General features: G+C 43.6%; 1 protein-coding gene across 2 annotated transcripts in view; it reads left to right on the forward strand.

Annotated features, from left to right (window-relative positions):
- Positions 1–287: 287 nt before the first annotated feature.
- The window catches only part of LOC117761758 (glutamate receptor-interacting protein 2-like), a 206,502-nt gene continuing 184,131 nt past the window's right edge, over positions 288–22,658 (forward strand). Inside the window, exon 1 of one of the 2 annotated variants that reach the window (XM_034585966.1) lies at positions 288–596. In XM_034585966.1, the coding sequence (XP_034441857.1) occupies positions 542–596 (55 nt within the window). In that variant the 5' untranslated portion in view covers positions 288–541. The remainder of the gene's footprint in view (positions 597–22,658) is intronic. The other variant, XM_034585969.1, reaches the window with a different exon arrangement.

Consider the following 22,658-nt stretch of genomic DNA (forward strand, 5'->3'; position numbering starts at 1 on the left):
ACTGGACATGAGTGACATCTCCCCCTCACACTGGCGTGTCATCATTAATTGCACCGGAAGTGTGACCTCAGGTAATTATACGAGCAGAGCCCCGCCCCCACTGCACCCTGAGCACGTGACCACTTCACCTGTGTTCCTGCTACTTCTGCTTTTATTCCACAGAAAGTGGGTTTTATTCAGAAATGTGCCCCCATGTGAAATATGTGCCTGGATGGGAAATAACCTCTGAACTGATGATGAACCGGGGGGGGAGGAGGAGAGAGAGAGAGAGCATTGGTGCCGCAGCGGGACCGACTGTCACACGGACTGTCAGCGGGGTCGTTACCGGAGAGAACCGACAGACTCACCGGAGGAGAGGGACAGAGAGGAAGAGGAGAGAAGGAGAACCAGGGGGAAACGTTATATTTGCTGCGTGTCATCACCTCCACCGGACAGGATCTACTTCTTCATCATCATTACTCCTCTTCATCATCCCTCCTCCTCCTCATCTTCACCCTCTTCCTACAGACCTCTCCTCCTCTTCCTCCTCTCCTTCATCACCATGCCGGGCTGGCGGAGGAACCTCACTTTCTGTCTGCAGCGGATGCACGAGGAAGGTAGGAGAGCAAAGTAAATTCATGTGCGCACATGTTTGCGCTTGCATGTGAGAGTGTGTGTGTGCGTGCATGAGCGTGTGTGTGCGTGCATGAGTGTGTGTGTGTTTGCAGATAGTGTGTGTTTGAATCGGGGCTGCAATGTGCGCAGCTTGTTGATGGAGACACTTTGAATCTTTGCGTTTTCCGCTTCATGCGTTTGGAGTTTTCCGGATCACTAGAAGTGCGTGCGTGTGCGCGCGCCTTGATTGCGCATGTTCTCTCGGGCTGATTGAGAAGCACCTGCAGCTTTGGTAATTGCGTGTGTAGGCTATACGTGCGTGGGCGTGTTGTTGTTGTTGTTGTTGTTGTGTGTGCGCGTGTGTGTAGCCAATGAGTGTGCGTGGACACGCTTGGTCTGCTGGAGCTGCGCGCAATGCGCACACGTGTCACCACAGGTTTGTTCCGCCGTATTTGCAGAGCTCGTGCGTGCGATGCTACTGATGCTTGCAGGTCAGCGTGCGTGCGTGACTGTGGCTGCGTGTTGGTCCTGCAGCATGAACACAGGAGGGAGTGATGATGTTGGTGCAAGTGCGTGCGTGATAATTCGTATACGTGGATGTGGGCAACTGAGAAAGTGTGTGTGTGTGTGTGGCAGAGAGAGTGAGTGTGTGTGTCTGTGTGTGGCAGAGAGAGAGACTGTGTGTGAGTGTTCGTGCGCGTGTGTGTGTGTGTGTCAGAGAGAGAGTGGTGTTGACAGTAGATGAGACTTTCTTCCTCCACATTAATAATCTGGACCCTGTGTGTTTGGATAGGTCATGTGTGGATGGAGCTGAATTTAGACGAGTGCTGAGACAGATTCCCTCTATAGATTTATTATTGTCTGTTTCAACAGGGAAAAGAACCAAAATGATGAAATATATGTGCTGATATAATCAATATTTGACAGTAAAAAACTCAAATGTTTGTTAAACACCTGGAATATGATTGAAATGTGTTTTGACAGTATTTTTGAATCGACCCTAACCCTTTTGAATCGACTGTTTCCATTGTTTGACGGTTTAATTATTTCAACCTGCTCGTGTGAAGCCTGAACTTCACCTCGTCTTCACTTCAGTCCCAACGTCATCTTCACTCTCATGAAGCTTTCACAAGTTTTGCTGAGCCGTGAATTACTGTGACTTCTCGCGGCAGAAAAACAACTTGTGAGTGTGAAACATTTATTTAAAAAACCAGAGTAAAAACCATTTAAACTTAACTTAACCAGTACATTACCAGTTATCATCTGTGGAAGCGACGGGACATTTTGATTTGTACAGGGATGTTTCACTGGACTTTGAGGGCCCCGGGGCAAAAGAGAGGTGGGGGTCCCAAGATACTGAAGCAACCCCCCCCCCCCCAAAGTGCATGTTGTGCCTGTATGTAATAGTAAAGTATTGAAGTTGAATCCACACCACCATCCCAGACACACACACATTTAGACGCCCTTTAAAATGATGAACCTATTGGCAAAACTGTGTTATTTGGGGGCCCTCTCTCTACGTGGGGCCCCAGGTAATCGCCCGCACCGCCCACCCTGCTGCAATGCTGCTGGATGTGCAGGCAAATCTTTGCACTGCTCACACTGTACATGAGTTCCCCTTCATTTGTGCCCCTTGTTTCCAACAAAGAGGAAACTTAATGCTTCAGCAATAACATGTCGGAAAGCAGAGACCTTCCAGCTTTGTGATAAAACAACAGAAACATCCCCCGTGTGGATAAACGCGTGGATTTCTGGGTTCGCTGTGAAAGAACCCACTCAGCCCCCCCCACCCCCCCCACCCCCCCGACTTCAGCCCCATCCAACATGTCTGCAGCAGAGGAAAACCAACAGCGAGCCAAACCTTATCACAGGACATCAGTGGCCGATCTCACTAATGCTCTGAATCCCTGCAGACTGCATGCTCCCAGAATCTGTGGGAAGCCAGAGGAGCTCATGTCTGTACCTGAGGGGTTGAATGAGACTTTGAATAATCACATGAGGGGGGGGGGACATGCAGAGGGTATCACACTCAGATAGTGTGAATGACAGAAGCTGCTGCCTTTACTAGAACAGTTTAAGTGCCTCATGTCAGACCATGTTCCTCCTGATGCCTCCCACGGAAAATCTTCTGTTACTAAATCTGTGTGTGTGTGAGAGAGAAAGATGTCGTGCAGGGCAGAGCCAGAGCCATGTGTAGGATGGACGCTAGCTTGTGTGTTAATGCAGGTGTGTGTGTGTGTGTGTGTGTTCTGCTTAAGATGGGTGTGTGTGTGTGTGTGTGTGTGTGTGTGATGGAGAGAGAGAGAGAGATGGGATAACACAGAGCGAGAATGATGTTTGTGTCTGTCTGGTGAACGAGCTTAATGTGAACTGGCTTGACTGACATCAAGACAAGATCTGGCCAATTAAAAAGGAGCCTATACCAGGGACACGTTCCAGTGGTATCACGGTGCTTAATCAATATGAAAATGTGATTTATAAGATATAACTTTGTTTGGAAAAGGACCATAAACCATGCAAAGTGTTCAGCAACATAAAAAAACATCAGATGCCAGCAGAGGGGAAGATGCACATGTGTATGTTGTCTGTTAATGGAAAGTTTGTGTTTTCTTGAGGTGATGAACTGAACCAACTGCTCGAAGCGGATGAAGTTGTTCTTCTGATTGTGAGGCCGCTCCACTCTCTGGTCCTATTTCAATCTGTGTCTGTTCCCCTCAGGAGCGTCAGCCGTGTGAAGAACGAGACCTTGTGGTGGAATTTGGTATTGAAAACGGCTGGTTGGCTCACTGGTTGAGTGGGTGCCAGGTGTACGGGGGTTCGAGTCCTCTGCAGCAGCCTCTCACGCTCTCCCCCCCTTTCACGCTTAAACTCTGTCCAACCAATAAAGGCTTAAAACTCAAATATTTCAAGGATTTTGGATTCGACCGGTTTGAACATTTTGACTCTGAGAGGGTCTGATGCTTATTGTGTGAGTTTGTGTGCGAGGGATTTTAAATCAGTATTCTGGACACACTGATGTGTCTGATGCCTTATGGCTGTTTGAGGCCCTTGATTGGACCAGTCCTTGATTTTTAATGGGAGGGGGGGGCGGCACTCCACATAATGCACTTGATAAAAATCTGCGTGGAGAAGGTGAACGAATCCTCTCTGCTAAGTAGAACACAATGGCTGCTCTTGAGCAAGGAATCAAACCCCCGGCTGTTCAGCACCACAAGAGCACGTCATTGGTTCAAGGTGACGTGTGCAGAATGTGACGACGATGATTGCACAATATAAACCATCACTCTAACCTTCTAGTCATGAATAAATCAGACTGTGGATAAGAAATCAACCTCGTTCTGCTTGATAAAGAATAAAATAACAAAATAAACCTCCGAAATTGGAATTTTGCATTTGTGCGTTTGGAAAATCAGAGAGTATCACATCTTTAAGTGGTAGAGCGACGACTGCAGGTAGACGATCCCCTGACCTGTTCTGTTGAATGTCTGTTATTTAGTTCCTACACTCTACTCTACATCGAACTCATGTTAACCGGCAGATTTCAGATCTGTTTGTTTCATGCTGATAAAGCTGTTGACGCAGTAACAGCCCCCCAGAACGTGACTCATTCTAAACACGTCCTGAGGTCAGTTGATACTGAGCACTCGCATGTACACGTTTCTTTAAAGTCACGACAACAACAACCAATCACACGTTCCCACTCGGGACACGCAGCCAATGCTAAGGGGCATTATTGTGGGAAATAACCTCCACAGATGAGAACGTCCCAGGATCAAGCAGCTGCCACATCTCTCCGACCTCTGCTCGAATTAAAGTGATTTGATTGGCGAGAGCCTGCGTTTGATTATTGGTTTAAATGCAATTTGATTGGCTGGTGTCTGCTCTGCCACTTAAACCTCTCCCACGCGCGGTGAATGCAGAACAGCAAACGCGAGACGTCACTCCGGTCAAAGTGTGTTCCAGTAGCATCGTTTCCTTTAAATCCTGCAACAGGCACGTGTGAGTTTTCCCGTTATGGTTCGAGTTATTCTCCAGGTAATTACTGCAAGTCTGTGTCATGTCCTCCGAAGTCATGGAGACGTGACTGTGTGTGTGTGCAGTTAAGAGGAAATGACCACAACTGTGTAATGCATTTATAAGTAGCTGCTGTGTAACAGTTGTTTGATCGTCAAACTATCTCATTCCCCCCGTTGAAGGACAGATAATGGATACGCAAGTGTGTGTGTGTCTGTGTGTGTGTGTGTGAGAGAGAGTGAATATTTGTGCGTGCAGCAGTCATCCATCACCAAAACGATAGGGGGGGGGAATTTAAGGGTACAAATAGCGATGGCATCCGTGATCTGCATGAACGGTCGGTAAAAAGAAGAGGGGACGAAAAGACAAATGAAAAGAGAGAGAGAGAGAGAGAGAGAGAGAGACCATGAGAGAAAAGATTTTAAAAAAACCAGAGGAGAACGTGAAGGAGAACGATAGAAGGTCTCGGTTCGGAGTCCTTATCAGTTGAAGGAGGAGATCCCATTAATCAGGAGGCGAGAAGATCAAATAATGTGCTGGTTAGTGGAGCACAGGCGTCGATTGTGTATGTGAGTGTGTAATAAATTATGAGTGTGTGTGTGACGGAGCTCCAACTCCAAAACCCCCCCCCCTTTTAATGAGGGTTTAGTTGTGTTATCGCTGATGGAGGGGGGGAGGAGTGGGAGGACGGGGGCAGGAGGCGAAGAGGAGGTCAGAGGGATGAAGATGATTCTGACAACATTTAATATGTAATGTATTTACCAGTTATTTATCTTTTATTATCACGAGAAACTAACAACATAATCATTTTGCTCGAGGCTGCACTGGACTGTCACTGTCACGCTCCGCCTCCGACTGTTCCTTATTGGACTTCCTGTTTTGTTTTGGTGCTGTCACTCCCCTTCCTGTCAGTTCCTACTTCCTGGTCACCTCCACCTGATTGTCCCTGCACTTCCCACTGATGAAGAATCTGAATCTCAAAGCTTCTTCAAGTTCTTAAAGTCCGACCTCAAACTTCAAGCTTCCCTTTCACATCGCTGTGAATAGATCCTCTACTTCATTGACTTGACAGATGTTTGTGTGTAATTGTTGTTGAACTAAGTTTTATTCCCCGTCAAGGCCTCGTGTCTTTGCAGGACTGAACACACTGCCACGCTCGTATCTGTGACCCCTCCCACCTCGCCACTCTGTTCCACTGGCGTTCAATAGACGCGTCCGATCCGTTTACAGCAGTGATACCTCAGCTTATGACGATCAATTTTCCAATGATACGTGGATGAGGTGAAAATACCACACGCAGGCCCTTCTGCGCTAAAGGTCGCACATTGATCTGTTGTTGAAACGTTTTCAGGGACAGGTGCTTGTTCGTGTGGGTTCTGAAAGATTTAACGCTGCTCGTCATTCTTCAGTAAACGTGTGCAGAGAGGAGTGCAATGTTTTTTACTTTGATAGCGAACATAATATCTGTAGAAATGTTTTGCCGTGGAGACGCAGAACCTTGTGCCAGCACTTTACCTGAGGCGTCGCACACCCTTCACATTTCACATTTTCTCCGGTACACATAAAGTTCAAAGCGTTTGAACTTTAAAACTGCCGACCTTTCCGTAAAGGCTACGTTTGACCGAGACGCCCTGAAACAAACAGTCCATCTCTGACTTCCTTGAAGAAATGTGCAGTGTTGTGGCTTTTTGAGTAGATGTGTATCATTGTTCCTGAGGTTTGCGACGACGTGTCCGCCCCGAGCCGGAGGAGAGTGGAGCTCACAGCTCCCGACATGTCGCAGCAGCTTAGAGAACATGGTTTGATCCCATTTGTCCCTGTAGCAGCTTGTGTCCATGCATTTCCCTGGATGTCCTACATGGCACATATAACAACACAGTGGATCTCATGTCTCCGATAGAGGTGAGTTCATATCCACACAATGATGGATACTTGTTCTTTCACCATTTCTCAACCATGTGAATTGGGGCCACGTCTGCAGATGTTAAGTTGCAACAGCAGCTGTTATCGTCGTCCATTTTCGTGATTCTTTGCCATATGGCGCGTCGTGAGCACAAACCTGAGCAGGGCCTGAGTTTCCCCGTTTGCACTCCAGAGTGTTTTTGTGGTTCTCTTCGTAATGTTTGAAATGACTCGTCAACATTTTTCCAAATCTCTCAAGAAATAGGATCAGACCCGGACTGGACAAACTAAACATCTTTTGAGTTTTTATGGAAACTGAAACTACCACAGGTTCTCTGTCATGTTTAGAGGGGCGTTCAGCTGCAACACGAAACTTCACCACTAGATGTCACTATATTCTACACACTGAACCTTTTAAAGGAATGTTAAAGTGGAAGAAGAAAGTGTCACAGTGAGAACTTTTATTGGGCCTTCTGTGTCTGATGATTTCCATTTAACATCTGCTGTAACCCCCATGAGGAGTAAAACCTAAACATGATATATATCTGTATCATCAGTTATCATGTAAACATATTTAATATTATCAATAAAATAACAGCTCCTTTATGACCTGATAGAAAATGTTTGACTTCAGCAACTTGCCTTTACACACAGGGGCACGGTAAAAGTGTTTATTGTTGTCATAACCAGTCTGCACCGCACTTCGAAAAGAATCATTTCAAACAGTGCAATTCTGTCGGTCGCTCCACACATCGATTGTGAGGTCCAAGGGTTAGAAAACAATGTAAGTGAAGGAATGTCGGTGTCAAATGGTGTCGAACAATGCAACGTATTACGAAGAATCAAGGAATGTCCCCGTAAAAATAGCAAAGGCAAACTGTGCGTGTGTGCGTGTGATGCGTGTGGAAGGCATGTAGCCGTAGGTTAGCAGTGGGCGAGAGCGGTAACGCTGCCTCAGTCATAATAGGATCTGACGATGACTCATGCACAGCAAAAAACAACAAACGCTCTTCTCTTCCCGCCTCTCATCCCTTCCTCCTTTTCCCCGACTCATCTCAGGCTTCCCTTTCTTCTCCCGTCTCCTCGTCTCCCTTGATTCCTTGATTTTCTTTTCCTGTCTTCGCTCCTTTGTCGTCTTTCCACCTTCTCATCTCTCTCACCGTATCTCCTCATGCATCGTTTCCTCCTGCTTCTCCCTGTTTGCCTCCACTCTCTTTACTTACTGTAGCTTTTTGCCCTCTTGCTGTTTTCTCTCGTGTTTCCTCGCTTCTTTCCTCTTCTCTTCATTCTCTGTATTACTTCTTTTTTTATTATCATATCCCCCCCCCCCCCCCCCCCCCCCCCGTTATCACTGTAATTACCTTATCTCTGTAATGTAATAACTCTCCTGGCCACAGTAGATAGCGGCTGTTTTGCCACTTCATGTATTTTGCCAGCCAATCTCATTTTGGGAATTAGGTAGAACGTCCAGATGACGCCTCCTCCGCTGCCAAAGTGTCTGATGGAGTCACTTAATGTTTCCGATGTGAGTCCAGTGATATTTATAATAATAAATAAAACAATTATGGGTTACTGCGAACAAAGCTGTTGTTTATTCTACTATGTGTTCGAAAGAAATGCATTTGTTGCTGCTCTCTGCATCGTGAATACGTATGAATCCAAACGTTAACCAACAAAATTTGTAGATAACATCAGTCCGACAACTGTGCAGTCACATTACAGACTGTACTGTCAGTAATATGCTTTATACCCAGTAAACTATCAGTGCGTCCAAACTGAGATTATATACCTTTGCTCCTCAAATCTATATAACAGTAGATGCATAGACAGGACAGGAGAATAGTGGAAGCTCCTGTAACCTTTATTTTTTCAAATGAGCCTCAGAGAGGAGACTTATTTATAATGTCAATAAACATTTTCTTCAATATCAAATGATGTTAATTTTTTATATTATGCTCCCGTTTAGAGTCAAATGGATGATAAAGCCCTGTATGCGTTGGGAGCGTGGACACCGTGTGATTGACAGCTAGTAGCGTCCAATGGGTGCAGGTGTAGGTGGGCGGGGATCGTTCTCGAACTCTCACTCAGGCTCCACCCCCCTTGCTCCTCCAAATATGGTTACGACAAAACCAATGGCTCTGTTTCCGATGTTCATTCGTACATGAGACACTGCTGTGGTTACGTCAGCACATCTCATCCCCTTCAAACTGCTCTCATTTCACAGTGGTTGTATCAGAATCGTTAAATATTCAAGAGCGACTCCACCGCAGATTGTTTTTTTTCCACACACACACACTTACTCAGTTGATGCAACAGTGCGACTGACCCGCTGTCTCTCCCTCTGCCTCGCTGTTGATTAAAGTCTGTTGTGCTTGTGCTGGCTTGATTGCTTTCTCAGGCACTTCTCCGTGAGGCTGAGCCGCGAAACCTCGGAGCCCGAGAAAGAGCAATTGCAATTTCGTTGATTTCTTTCATGATCCTTAGTCCCTGGAAACCCGTTTGAGTCATGTTGTCAAATCTCACACACTCGGCACTTTTCTTTATTCCTCGAAAAACCAAATGACTTTTTGCAGAGGTACCTGTTTTCCTTTGCCCAAACTCAGATCAACCCCGTCCCCTCAGACAAGAGACTCCGATGGCATATTTTTTTAAAGCGGCGTAAAGCATCAGTCCACGACTAAAGTAGTAGTTTTATCGTGTTTTACAGACATTTTAAATGTGCAGATCAGGGTCGGACTTGGTGCTACATTCAATCCTGGCAAATCCCTTGTATCTCCAACGTCTGCACCACTTGCTCCATTTGTAACGTATAGGCTAGCTCTGCTAATATTAGCCCAGTTAGCTCCATTAGCTCTGTAGATACCTGCAGGGCTGGGGCTCGTGGCTCGTCTGCAGCTGCCTCTTCTTCCTCCTCCGGGCCTTTCTCTTCATCAGCCTGCATCCAGATGTTCTCCTCCTCTTTATTAGACGCCTGTGGACTCGCATCAGTAACATGTCTTTGAATGAATCAGTTAAACGAAAATATATTTGCTGCATCAGCCTTTTTTACTGATCTTTTAGGCTGTCCTCCAGTTAAATTGACTTTCTGATTTTAAAACCATGGTGTAAATGACACCGTTTCGAGTCATATTTAAATGTCGGTGCTTCCGGACACTTGGATGACACTATACGAGCAGTATGGAGGCATTTTTATTTATTTTTCACCATTTACTAAAATTGTGTTGGATTTGGCTGCAACGCTGTTTACCCCTGAAACTCCAGAAGTGCTTCGTGGACTCAAACACTTCACCTCCATCAGCACAGTGGTCAGTAGTGAATTTTCATTTTTCAGTGAACTATCCTTTTAACGTCAAGTGGCCCACGGCAGGCAGGTCAAATTATTCTTCTGTTATTATTCTCCTACAATAAATGTATTCCCACGTTGCTGGTGGCCTTGTGGCCCCCGCGCCTAGAACACTCCAGCCCATCTGCCATTTTCCCATATTCGCCAGATTGCCAGTCTGAGCCTGGTGCAGACCGGGGCCTGTAAAAGACCCTGGTTTATCACCAAGGTCATCGACTTACCAATCTCGCAACCTCATCTCTGCTCCTCTGCTTTTGTCTGAGCTCCTCCACTGTCCCTTTTCCCCCCCTTTTCACATAACCATGCAATTAAGTGTGACGGAGAGGAAGCGGGTGACATTCGACAAAGGTTCTCGGGGGCGGTGGGTGGGTGGGGGGGTCTTTGAGTTCACGTTGGCTACGCGGAATAAATGGTAAGTCAGGAGGATGCTTCTATTAATCAGACCTTCAATATTATATGTGTGTTGTTGCTGCACTACTTTTCTTCCTCATTCACACACACACACTCCTGTACACTACAGTGTGTATAGTGTACCCCTCCAGGTTGTGTTTTCCTTTTCTACTGCATATGCACAACAAACACACAACGCTCCTTGTCCTGAACTCGCTCCCTTTCAGAACACATCCTGGTTGCTTTTCTGTAACACCTCCCCGCCTTGTCCGGACCGAGCTCTGATCCTCCAATGTTCTCGCACATCCTGCTTCCACAACCTCTAATTATCTGATAAACCTTCTGTTCTGCTGTAAATTATAAATTGTTCCGCTCTAATCTGCTGCACCCTCCGTTCTGCTGTGGTCTGATGCACCCGCCCGCTGCTCCACTATGTCTCTCGAACAGCAAACGCTACACTTATTGAATTCCAACATGTGTAATGCATGCTGTTTGATGAGTGCCTCAAAGTTAAATGCTGGTTGGGATTAAATGGTGATGAACTCGGGGAATTTTAATGAGTCGATGGCTGCGCTTAATGGTTTTTAACTACGAGAGATAAATGAAGAATACAAATGTTGGACTGAAAAATGGCCCTTAAATCAAAAGGTTGGTCAATTGGTCCATGTTGATGTTGAATATTCAGGGTCAGCGTCTTACTAGTAAACTTACATTGTCTAGCATTATTCTCCAACATCACTTTCCCTATGTATATCCTCTTTTTGGTGTCTGCGCTCTAAGCGGCTCATATTGGGTAAGATTCACCTTCTTGACATGTGGAAGCTAATCAGTAACAAATGACAACCTGTGACCGCAGCCTACGCCGCTCCGTCTCCAACACGATCCGCTTAGTAACGTGAATGCTCGGCCACGTGCGCATCTATGGCGTAGCTTCGAGGCAGAAGCATGAATCAGCCTTTACACAATTTAAGTATGAACGTTACGCTTATACCAAAACATTGCAGAAAGTTTGCAGGTCTGAGTTTGGATGTGGACTCAACATCTGGTGTCAAATTCAACCTCTGCCTCTGCACTGTCAGCCAGTTGAATACTGAAGAAGCTTAACTTTTAACACAACAGTTTGTGAGCTTATTCCACGTTTAACCAAAACTGTGATGTTTCCCTATAAAGTGCAACAGAAGTTTAAACCTGAAACCTCAGTGTCTAAATCCATCAAGTGTGAATATCAGACCTTCAGTCGAAGATGCTGCTGCAAGTTTCTTCTGCTCCAAGAAAAAGTGCATTGAATAAACGGTTCAATCTGTTCAGACGATGACTTTCAGCCTTCGCGGACGGATCCGTAAACTCTCCGTGACATAGTTTGTAAAATAAATGTCGGGGGTGCGAGGGAATGTGTGAAGACCCATTTATTTCTGCACATCCCGCCGCTGCTCTGCTGCATCCTCTCCATCACACTCCGAAATCCTGCTGCAAGTTCCACTACATAAGGCAGAGCTCAGCAATATCTCAGAGGATAAGAGAAGTGGGCGTGGGTGGGTGTGTGTGTGTGTGTGTGTGTGTGGGGGGGGGGGGGGGGGGGGTAAAGCTGTGGGTGAGATGGTAAAATCCAATGAACTCGAGATGAGCCCGAGAAAGTTGTAAGCGTGATGAGAAGGGGAAAGAAAAAAAAGGATAATTGAATCTTTAAGGAGTGTTTTATTGATTTCTCAGCAGAACCACAGCCGCATTTCAATGGGTCCAATCACAGACCTGCATCAGCTGGGCTCTCTGACGTATTCAGCCTCGACCGAGACGAGAAAACAGCATCACAAACTGTGAAATGAAAGGAAAACAGAGGATGGAGCGGAGGGAGCTGGAGCGCTGTCTCTCTCAGCAGCTGCAGACGAGGTCTTTGAGCAGGGATTTCAACCCCAAACCTCCACTGGAGCAGGCTGTGACCACATGAGTGTGACAGCAGCTTGATGTTGGGGACACGTGGTCAGTTTGCTTCAACATCTCACACCTCTAAACTCCCAGATGCCAGAACTGAAGCTGTGTCAGATGATCTCTGTCAGAAACTCAGCAGTCAGAACCAAGTTTTTATGTTTCTTATGTTTTCATGCTCCGCACATCGTTTCTGTCGAAGTTAGAAGTTTCTGAAACTGTCATTTTTGGATTATTGCATCTCTCTGTCATGGCAGACTTCACCTCAACCTTCACTTTGACCAGTTGAAAAACTATTAATGCTTTTGTTTTCTGTTGTCGAGTTCAGTCAGTTGCAAAAAAACAAAACATGGTTCCATTCATTTATGAATCGTGACAATAGAAAAAGCACATATTTTTCAATTTGTACACATTTGTCTTCATGTAATTGTGTTACTCTTTTTGAAAGACTCACTTTGAGAATATCTTTACGGAATGAATTCTTATAAAGCTCCACTCAGACGTTACTGTATTCTTTCTACTTTCTTATATTTGTTACATAAGTTGACTTTTGGAACTGATGACAACTTTACAGTGAGTCGCGAACTATTTATCAAATGTTTACACAGATGTACAGATATAATCTATGAACTAGAAATGGATTTTAAGAACTGACGATTCCTTATAACTATCAACTCTCTGCAAATTACATTGATACACAAGTAAACTGCTGCAGTAAATACTACTTGTAGAATTTTTAGTTGCAACCTGATGAAGTTTTCTATAAATGTAAAGAGAAGACGTTGCAAAGGGTAAACTGAATATGTCTGTGCATAGAACTTTAACATCTGATTATTTAATATGTGACGGTAATGGAAACAATCACATCTAAGAATAAAGGTAACTTCAGGCTTTGTGTGTATTTTCAGTGAAACTTGTCTGGGTGAGAAAAGCGTTTGTAGAAGAACTTCCTCAGTCTGGTTCCTTCTGATAACGACGAGAACAAATGAACACGTCTACAGCGAAAGATGAAAGAAAAACAGTCAGAGAGATTTTTACTGTTTCACTCCGGCTGCCAAATAATCTCACGAGAACAAAACGTGAGTGTTGCTGTTGAGGTTGATTCAGGTCAGCGGCTGTTAGAAAACATACATCAAGACAAATAGGAAAACCTCCGAGGAATAAATTACCCCTGGGAATGATGAATTTACATTCTGATAACGTCGGCCATATTTCATCTGAGAGGAAAACACATTTACTATTTATGATACTAATGTCTGAACTAATGGCTGAACACAAGGGAAGAGACGCACACACCTCCAGACGATATCACACAGAGGCCACGGGCACTTCTCCCTGCTCGCACGGCCCAATTCAACAATTTGTCAAATGCAAATTACTCACAACAACTTTCTGTTATATTTCAAGCAAGTGTTTTTATTTGTTTTAAGGGTAATGGTGGTTTTAATAAGCAGTCTAATAATAGTTACCAAGCAAGAACGCAGAAGAATCGAGAGTTTGTGTAGAATAAAGATAATAAAAGATAATAAATTGAAATAATACATTGAATTTAATTAATCTACATTGATGTATGAGTATTTTGTAAATAAATAGATAAAATACCCCTAACCCTAACTACAAAGAAAATATGCTCTAAGGCAGGTAGAATTAACATTAAGGAGTTTTAATAATATCAACAATATCTTTTTTCGGTAAAAGTACGAGTTAGCATGTTACAACGCAATTATAAAAGATAATGTCAAATGAAGTAATATATATATATATATATATATACACACACACATATTTATAATGTAATACAGGAATTTGTATGAATCCAGAAATGCTCTGAAGAAGAGCTCAGAACGTGTGGACGAGCTTTTCATATCCTCAAATGTCCCTAAACTGTGTTACTACTTGTTTATGTCAGTGGTTGTAAAGTAGCGTCCTCACTGTCTGTGCATGAGTGCGTTGTGAGGAGCGTCTGGATGTGTGTGTCTGTCGCTCTGTGTGTGTGTGTGTGTGTGTGTGTGTGCGTGTGTGTGTGGCCCCTTCTGCTCTGCAGTTTTAGCTGGCTGACCTACAGACAGACAGGGCAACTCCGCAGAGAGTTTATGGTTTATGGCCTTTTGTGCAACACTGTGTGTGTGTGTGTGTGTGTGTGTGTGTTTTACGACAGAGTGGATGCATTTTTGATGGTGAATGCACAGCCATGGACGTGATGTTGAGTTTTACATCTCTGTTACTGTAGGTTTTTGTGGGGGTGTGTGTGTATTATTTGTGCCTTGTCTCTCTGTGTGTGTGTGGGTGTGTGTGTGTGTGTGTGTGTGTTTGTGTGTGAGAACAAATGTATATTTACGAATCAGTGGATGTGTGTTTTGACAGTAATATGCACGTGATTTTGTGTAACATCTCTGTTACTGTTGGCGTGTTAGTCTTCCCGTGTGTGTGTGTGTGTGTGTGTGTGTGTGCGTGTGCGTGTGTGTGACCCACTCAGTGTTCACCATGTGTTTATTTGCTCACAACCCTTACATGTATTTCACATCTGCTGTGGGTTTTTATCTCTGTTGCTGTGTCAAACCCCGACTCCACATGAAAACTCGCTCTTTCCCCCGATACGACTTCATCCGAAGACAGAACACTTCCTGCGTAACATTTGTTTTCACCATCTGCTTGTCCGAACAGAATCACGCCACGCACAGTTAGTTTTATCCACTGGCTTCTGCTGCCCACTGAGGAGCTCGGCATTGGGAGCACTGGTGTCGCCTCATCCCTCAGTCTCGTGTTCAATCACAGCCTCAAGCAAACAGGAGCAAAACATGAGTCTGTAGAGTGAAAATAACATTTTCTGATATTATGGTTCTGCATTTCAATCCCCCTCTTCCGTGACCACATCTAATCTAATTGTGTAAAGTCCTGCACCAAGCTTTGTCCATTTTCCTCCCACCAACCTGGACACAGGTGCTGCCTGTATCTGCAGATGTTGCCAGCAGCTGGATCCAGGTCTCAGCTCTGGATTCACTCATGTCGGCTCTGTCCTCTCAGCTGCTGCTGTGCAGTTGCATCATCAGAGACTCTTGACAGGAAGTCATCTCTTCCTTTAGGACTCTGATCATTACCTGCGTTTTATTCCTTTATTGTGTTTCAAACAAATCAAGAAAATGTGTTTTTACTTTGCTTTAATGTGAATGTTTAGGCAGGTTTTGCTGTTTTGTTTTCTGTGTGTTCTCTGTGCATATGATGGCCTTTGTAACCTCAGCTTGCTATCGCCCTTCATGTCTCTATATTTACAGTTGATTTACCAGCTACTCGGCCATAATTGATATTTGAAAGAAATTGAGGTTAAAGTAGTGTTTTTGTCATTGTCATGTTTAAATTCCAGGTCTTTGCAGGACGACAAAGACGGTTAATAGTTGTGTATTAAGTGTAGAAATGGAGGCTACACGTTTAGTCGCTGTATGTGATTCCACACCAGGGAGATACCACATGGACACTGTGATTGGTCGACTACGTGTTTCCTGTGTTCCTGACGCTCGTAGAGGTTGTTGTCCATGATCATAACACGCTAACACTCTTTAGTGTGCAAGCTAAATAAAACTGTTTGTTCCACTTCCTGGTGTCATACCGGTTTCCTCTTCATGGAAACTTCCCATTGGTTTTTCCAATGTGGGAAAGGAAACATGAGAATCTGTGCAGTGGAAATACTTCTGCAGGTATAACAACATTTCAAGAATCACAAACCAACCTTACAAACGAGCAAACTGAAACTACTCCTCAATGCAGCGTGTCGGCAGCAGGTTTCATCAAAGAGCCAGTTTATTTATAAAGCATTTGTAAGTAATAGTGTATTTGTTTCATCAGGAGTCTATAAAAGGAAGCCTCCATTGTGGAGGCTGCCTCTTGTTGGTTTGGCTTAACTGCTCAGGCACATTTTCTGGCAGTCGCTTAATTAGTTTTCAGTTAATTGCACACCCACGTGCAGCTTATAAGTCGATTACAGGCTAAACTGATTGTGGGCTATGAAAAGGAGTAACACGTGCACTTTTTGTGCACACACAGACACACGTACAACTCTGCCCCCCCCCCCATGTCTCAATGCCTGCCTCCCCTCGACTATCATGCACACTGCCAAACTAATCATTTCCACGGTATTGAATGTGAAATGAGGTTGTATCTGAGTGTGTGTGTGTGTGTGTGTGTGTGTGTGTCTGTTTATTTCTTTCTTTATTAAAACGGTGGATGATGCAAGCAGCTTTTTTAATTACTGGAAGTCTAATAACGGTGCACTTACATATAAACGGACTGAAAATGTGGCATTTTTTCAATTATACTTGCCAAATAAGACCTTATGGTTTTGAAGACTTAGACAATCAGAAAAAACATAAAGCAAATAAAGTTGAAGAATTGTGTAAACCTCCTTCTGAGCAGTTTTACGTCTGTTGTTTTCATTCCTGTCACCATCTGTTGTCCCTGAGCGTTTGTGTCCCTGCTGAGTCGTACAGACGGCAGGTACCATGATAGTAACACTACTTTTTTATATTGTATTATATTTGTGTACATATCGTCCAGAAATAAATGTGGCTGCATTGATCTTCGAGAAGGACGACTCAAATATCTCTGTAGCTCGAGGTGGGGGGGTGACTGTTGATTCACAGTTAGTGGACTTGAGGTTGAGATGAATCACAGTTGGTATTGAGTCTCACATCAGGCTGTCAGCAGCTTTGTTTGCAGCACAGGAACTTTACCCCAAGAACCACTGGACCCTTTGCTTTTCCACCACAGGGACCAGGATTTCAATTAAGTTCAGGGGAAATCTTTTGACCCCCAAAAAGTCCCTAACGAAAGCACAGGATGGGGCCTGTTTGCTCAAGTAATCAAGTGGTTTCAGAGCCGGACAATTTCTGCCAATAGCCGGTAAAACGTTTCCTTTCTTTAAATCTTTCCTTACGTATTGTTTTCATTGTAGAGCTTTGCCCTGTTGTAACTTTCCTCTGGTGGAAACGCATGAAAACAATAATCTGCAGGAGCTGGAGTTGCTTTAAAAAAGTTCCTATATCACTAAAAGTCATGAAGTACTTTGTGTAGTTTGGAGGATATTGGCTGCTGTCGCACGAGATCCACCTCAGAAAACTACAGTTATTTGTTATGAGGAGAAATATGAAAAGAAAAAAACATTTCTACCAGAGCAGTTGATCAGTTTCCCAAACTGTGGAAAAGACACAACAGCAGTGGCTCGGATTCCTCCAGCAGAATTTAAAGGAAACCAGATAATGTCAGAGTCCGACGGTCATAAGAGGCGTCACCTCAAACCTTCATTTAAAAAGATCTGGATCTCTGTAAGAGTGTCCGCTCTCCAGGTTTTCGACACATGAACTGCAGCCGACCTCACGCTGAACTCATCACAGCCTCCTGATCCCTTTACAGTGTGTTGCTGTATCAAAGTGTGCACGCAGAGGTGTTTGCTCATCGCCGTGTGTCGGACTCTTATCTGCTCAAGGCCTGATATTATCTTCCAGCTGTAGCTGCTCTGCTCGGTGCGCTCGATGGTTTAGAACAAGGGTAAAGTTGATTTTTCTCCACTCTTCACTGTGATTTGCATCTGTGAACGGAAGCTGAAAATTAAGGATAAAAGAAAAGTTTAAAGATTTTCCCTTCGCTTGTCGAACTGTATGTTCATCAACTGTGCCTCTGCAAACACAGCAGGAGATTTGAACAACACGTGAATGAATGAACCGAGGCAGCAGACGACATTTAAAGTGGCTGTGATGGTATCAAGTGATCTGCTGGAGTTTAGTGTTTTATGGTTGTTTTACAGCGCTTTGTTAAAGTTGTGGTTTATTACATACGCACGTATACGAGTGTGTTTTCTTGCTGAGGCTCATTCAGATCTCTCTGGTTGGTTCTATAATGAGTTGGGTTCAAACACCGATCTTCACACTCCACCAGGTGATAGTCTGACGCACTCAGTGGGTCACTAGTGGGATATGTGAGAGGAGGGAAGCAGGGAACACTGTAATTTTCACGCTTGCAGCTACAGGTGATAGTCCGACGCGCTCGGCTGTGTCTACAACATGGATTTTTTGCAGGAGCCGCTGTTACACACCTCCTGCTGATGGGTTGTGAAGGAGTGTGTGTGTGTGTGTGTGTGTGTGTGTGTGTGTGTGTGTGTGTGTGAGAGTGTGTGTGTGTGTGTGCAGCTGCTCGGTCTTGCCTGTCATCAGCCTGTCGGCTCTTCTCCTCACACCTCACATCTTCCCCTGAAGGATCATTTCTCCGTCATCTCCACCGGCTTCAGCACATAAAGGACCGAATATCCAGAACGTCGGCCGTGCTTCGTATCAAACCTTTAAAAGGCCACTTACATGGATTTCTGAACCACCGAGAGAAAAAAATAATTTCCCAGGAGGTCACACAAACTATTTTATACCTTATAAACCCATTTAACATTCATGTCCTTAAAGCATTTAGCTGATTCACTGACCAGTATGACAGTCAGTGGTGTAACGGTGTCTGTAGAAGTGGATATTCTCTTCTTTTATTCCACTTTTTTACCTGCACCACGGAGGTAACGTTTCCTCAGTCACTCCGTTTGTTTGTTTGTTTGTTTGTCAGCAGGATTTTCCCCCAAAACACTGAATGGGATTTTTTTATTTTCACCAATGTCCCAAGGAATCATTCGTGGATGTAGATGCAGATGCAACAGATTTGAATATGGTTTAATCTTCTGTTCTGAGGATCGTTCTCAGTTTTAAAGTCGGCTCAACTGGCAAAGTACAAACACATTGTGATATTTAGGTGCTTCTGGCATATTTTAGCAAAAAATCATGATAATTTCATCAAATTCTTCCATAAGATGACATATTTAGTTTTGTTATTATGGAGGTAAACCGACAGATGTGTAGATCACAGGCGATATATGTTAGTCTCCGGATGGCGAAGCTGTGTAACGACCTCGTCCTGTTTCCCTGAGGAATTCATTTGACACATTGTGGAGATCTATTAAATGAAAGTCTACAGAATTGGATTTCAAACAATGATCAGTAAGTTAACCTCACAACGACTCAATTTACCAAACCAGTGATTTACTGGTGCGACACACTGACACACACACGATGCAGTGTTACACTGCGACAGTGTCGGACACCATCCTGAGTCATAATTGATTTAAATTTTATAATTGAACACATATCAAAGCTACTACTTGTCAGCGATTGGCCCGTTGGATTGCTTTGGCTTCACTGACAGAGACTTCAGACTGCTGTCAAGCCCTGTGTGTGTGTGTGTGTCTGTGTGTGTGTGAATTTGTGTGAAGTGGAAGACGGTGTCTGTGTCTGTGTTCATAACTGCCTGTATTTGCTTGTTCATGCGTGAGTGAGTGTGTGCTCATTTGTGCCAGTGGGCAAGGCTGCGTGTGTGTGTCTGTATCTCTGTGTGTGTGTGTGTGTGTGTGTGTGTGTGTGTGTGTGTGTGTGTGTGTGTGTGTGTGTGTGTGTGTCGTCTCTGTTCCAGTTCAGCTCTGTCTGGGTTCACTGTTGCAGTTCACCTGTCCACTGAACCATGGACACAGATTTTTTTTAAAACTTTTTTTTAATGCCAATTTAAATGTGGACACTTGGAAGCTGCTGCTCATGCAACATTGATGCAGTGGAGCGGTGAGAGATGAACTGAGGCAGAGAACCGGCTACAGATCAATCCTGTCTCCTGTAAACTGCATTTGTTCACAGCCACACCTCAGTCAGTTCTTCTCACAGGAGATCTGCCAGATCGTGGTGTCACCGCAGTCTCTTTGCCAATCATATAATTTAAGGGGGCTCTCAGAAAAATTGTTGTTGATGTGGAGTAATCATCTGTTCTTGGGAGGAAGCCTCTCAGCCCTCTTTATAGACCCTGTGGTCTAATTCTGAAGATGCTATATATCAAGGTAGAAACACTAAAAGTAGCTTAGTGTTGCTTTCAGGTTCTGGAACAATCATGGTCTTCATTAATACAGAAAACTGACTTTACATGGGTTTCAGATCTGGACAAAGACTTTTCATAGCAGGGACTGGGACTTCAGCTGAAAGGGGACGGTCACCTCGGCCACTAGTCGCCCACTTTTCTCCATTAGAGTCATTTTAGCTGCAGCTTTCATCCACGGCGACTCAGCACCAGGCTCCATTACAGCTGTTAGCCACAGCTGGAGCTGCTTCCTTTGAGATCTGCCACAGCTGCTGTGCTATGACCAGTGGAACCGGGATCAGGTTATTCTACCGGCACCAAGATCATCTTCATGTCGTGCATTAAAATAATCAGAAATGTATTGAAAGGGGTTTGTAATTTTGGCCAAACAGTGAATAGAGTAAAGATAAATATATACTAGTGTTGTTATTCTGCTTCATCTGCTCCAGTTGCCTGTTAAAAAATCACATTGAATCACATATATACATAATCATAGTATTATTCTGCATCATACTATTATTCAGCATTAATCTAAGTGAATATTGATTTACAACATTTTGCATATTCATGTTTACGAGCACGTTTTTATTGAAAACACATAAAATGGTTTATTTTTGGTTTTAGTAGATGAAAATATGATTTAGGCTTATTTACAGAAAGTAAAGATATAGACAGTTTGTCCTTTGTTGACAAAATTGAATGAAACTTTGTTTGGCTTTTCCTTTTTTGATACATGAAATATATTCAGATTTTGCAAAAGTTATTCTTGAAGATATTATGATATTTATTCAGTATATAATCGAGGACTGCGCCATGTAACTGAAGACATGGAACAAAGCGATCCTCTGAACACAAAGGGGTTAATTGATGTTAGATGACTTACAATATGTGCTTTCTTACAAATTTCTGATATTTGTAATTCATGAGCTAATATATATAATAAAGTGACTTTTTTCAGGGCTCAACTAATACGTATTGAAAATAAATAATTGCCCAGGCAATGACCGGAGCAGGGACAAACAAACCTTTAACCTCAATGAAAAATGACAGGAAAACATCTGATTTGTGATTTTCCAGAAGCGTCTGTTATTATCAGTCTGTCACCGCCTGTCTCTCTCATCACCTGGGTTCAGACTCTCTTTTCAGCTGAGATGTTTAATACGTCCCGTAGAGGATATTACACCTTCACACTCTCCTCGCTCCTCTGCCTCCTTCTCATGTGCAAATGTAATCAAACAAAAAAATGTTGCAGGAATGTGAAAAATCACATTTCACCTCTTACCATTGAATTAAAAAAAAAAGAGGATCTTCACTCTTTTGTAGAAGGTGTTGAGATCAGTGTTCTTTATCCATTTAGTGAACATTGGAATTGGTGATTTATTTCCTACGTGGGCGAGGGGGGAAGGTGAACTTTGAAAAAATGAAAACCTATAACCTAACAGTTTCAGCATTGGCCTTGAGAAACTCTGGTTTGGGCTCGGAACCAGAACTCTTCGCTCATTTCACAGCAGAAATCCTTTTACCCTGCGGACATGCAGTTAATCACAGAAGAAAAGACGCTGCTTTGTCTTCATCCATCTGCCTCCATCTCTCCAGTCAGGACACCTTATCAGAATCCATCCCCGGAATGAGAGAGAGCTGTGAACGCAGGAGCAGAGCAGACGTGCTTTATGGTCCCGGTCTTTGTCTGAGAAACTTTCTCTGACGGGATCATTCATCCTCTGCAGGAAAGAATAAAAAGATAAGACAGGATCATCTCTCTGTACTTATTGCTCTGTACTGGGACAAGTTCTACCCTGTAAATAGATAAAGTCACTGACTGTCCTGAAGTGTCTCAGCTGTGGATGTTTTTACATATCGTGGGTTTAAAAGTACAAACTGTCTTTAGTTTTGAGAACAGATTGAGTTTAGTGCATCTCCAGGCAGGCAGCTATGTGACACTGTACTGAGGTACATTAATATATATATATAATTACTAGCATGCTGAAGTTCTCACATTGATGATGTGAACATACTGATATGTAGATATTTAGTTTTAATATCGTGCAGCACAGAACAGCTGGTGGTGATGAAAATGTCATTGGTTCTGCAGATGTTTGGCCATAAACTAAAGTACTAGATTAAGATTAACTTTACTGTCCCAATAAAGGTCATAAATGGGAATACACCCATTATTCATAAAACAAACAGACATACAACACACATCATTAAATAAAAATAAATGAAATCTAATCTAAAAGTACTGAAATAAATCCATATGTACTAACAAGCTGGAAGAATACCAGCGCAAAAAAACGCAAATAAGGACTAATGCAACAATTTATCTGCCGCTATTTAAAAAGCTTTATAGCAGCTGAGATAAATTAATTTCTAAATCTGTTCAATCTTCTGCGACGGACTCTTAACCTACTAGAGAGCAGCAGCAGCCCAGAGTCTGTGAGCAGAATATAGGATGTGTCATTTACGATCTCGACAAGATGTTGGCGCTGGATGAAAAACTTATTGAGATATCTTTATAAGTGTTTCTCATTGGTCAGTCGGACTTATTAAGTACTGTCTATCTGGTAAAAGTTTA

The sequence above is a fragment of the Hippoglossus hippoglossus genome, chromosome 5 (genome assembly GCF_009819705.1).
Source record: "Hippoglossus hippoglossus isolate fHipHip1 chromosome 5, fHipHip1.pri, whole genome shotgun sequence".
Lineage (NCBI taxonomy): Eukaryota > Metazoa > Chordata > Actinopteri > Pleuronectiformes > Pleuronectidae > Hippoglossus > Hippoglossus hippoglossus.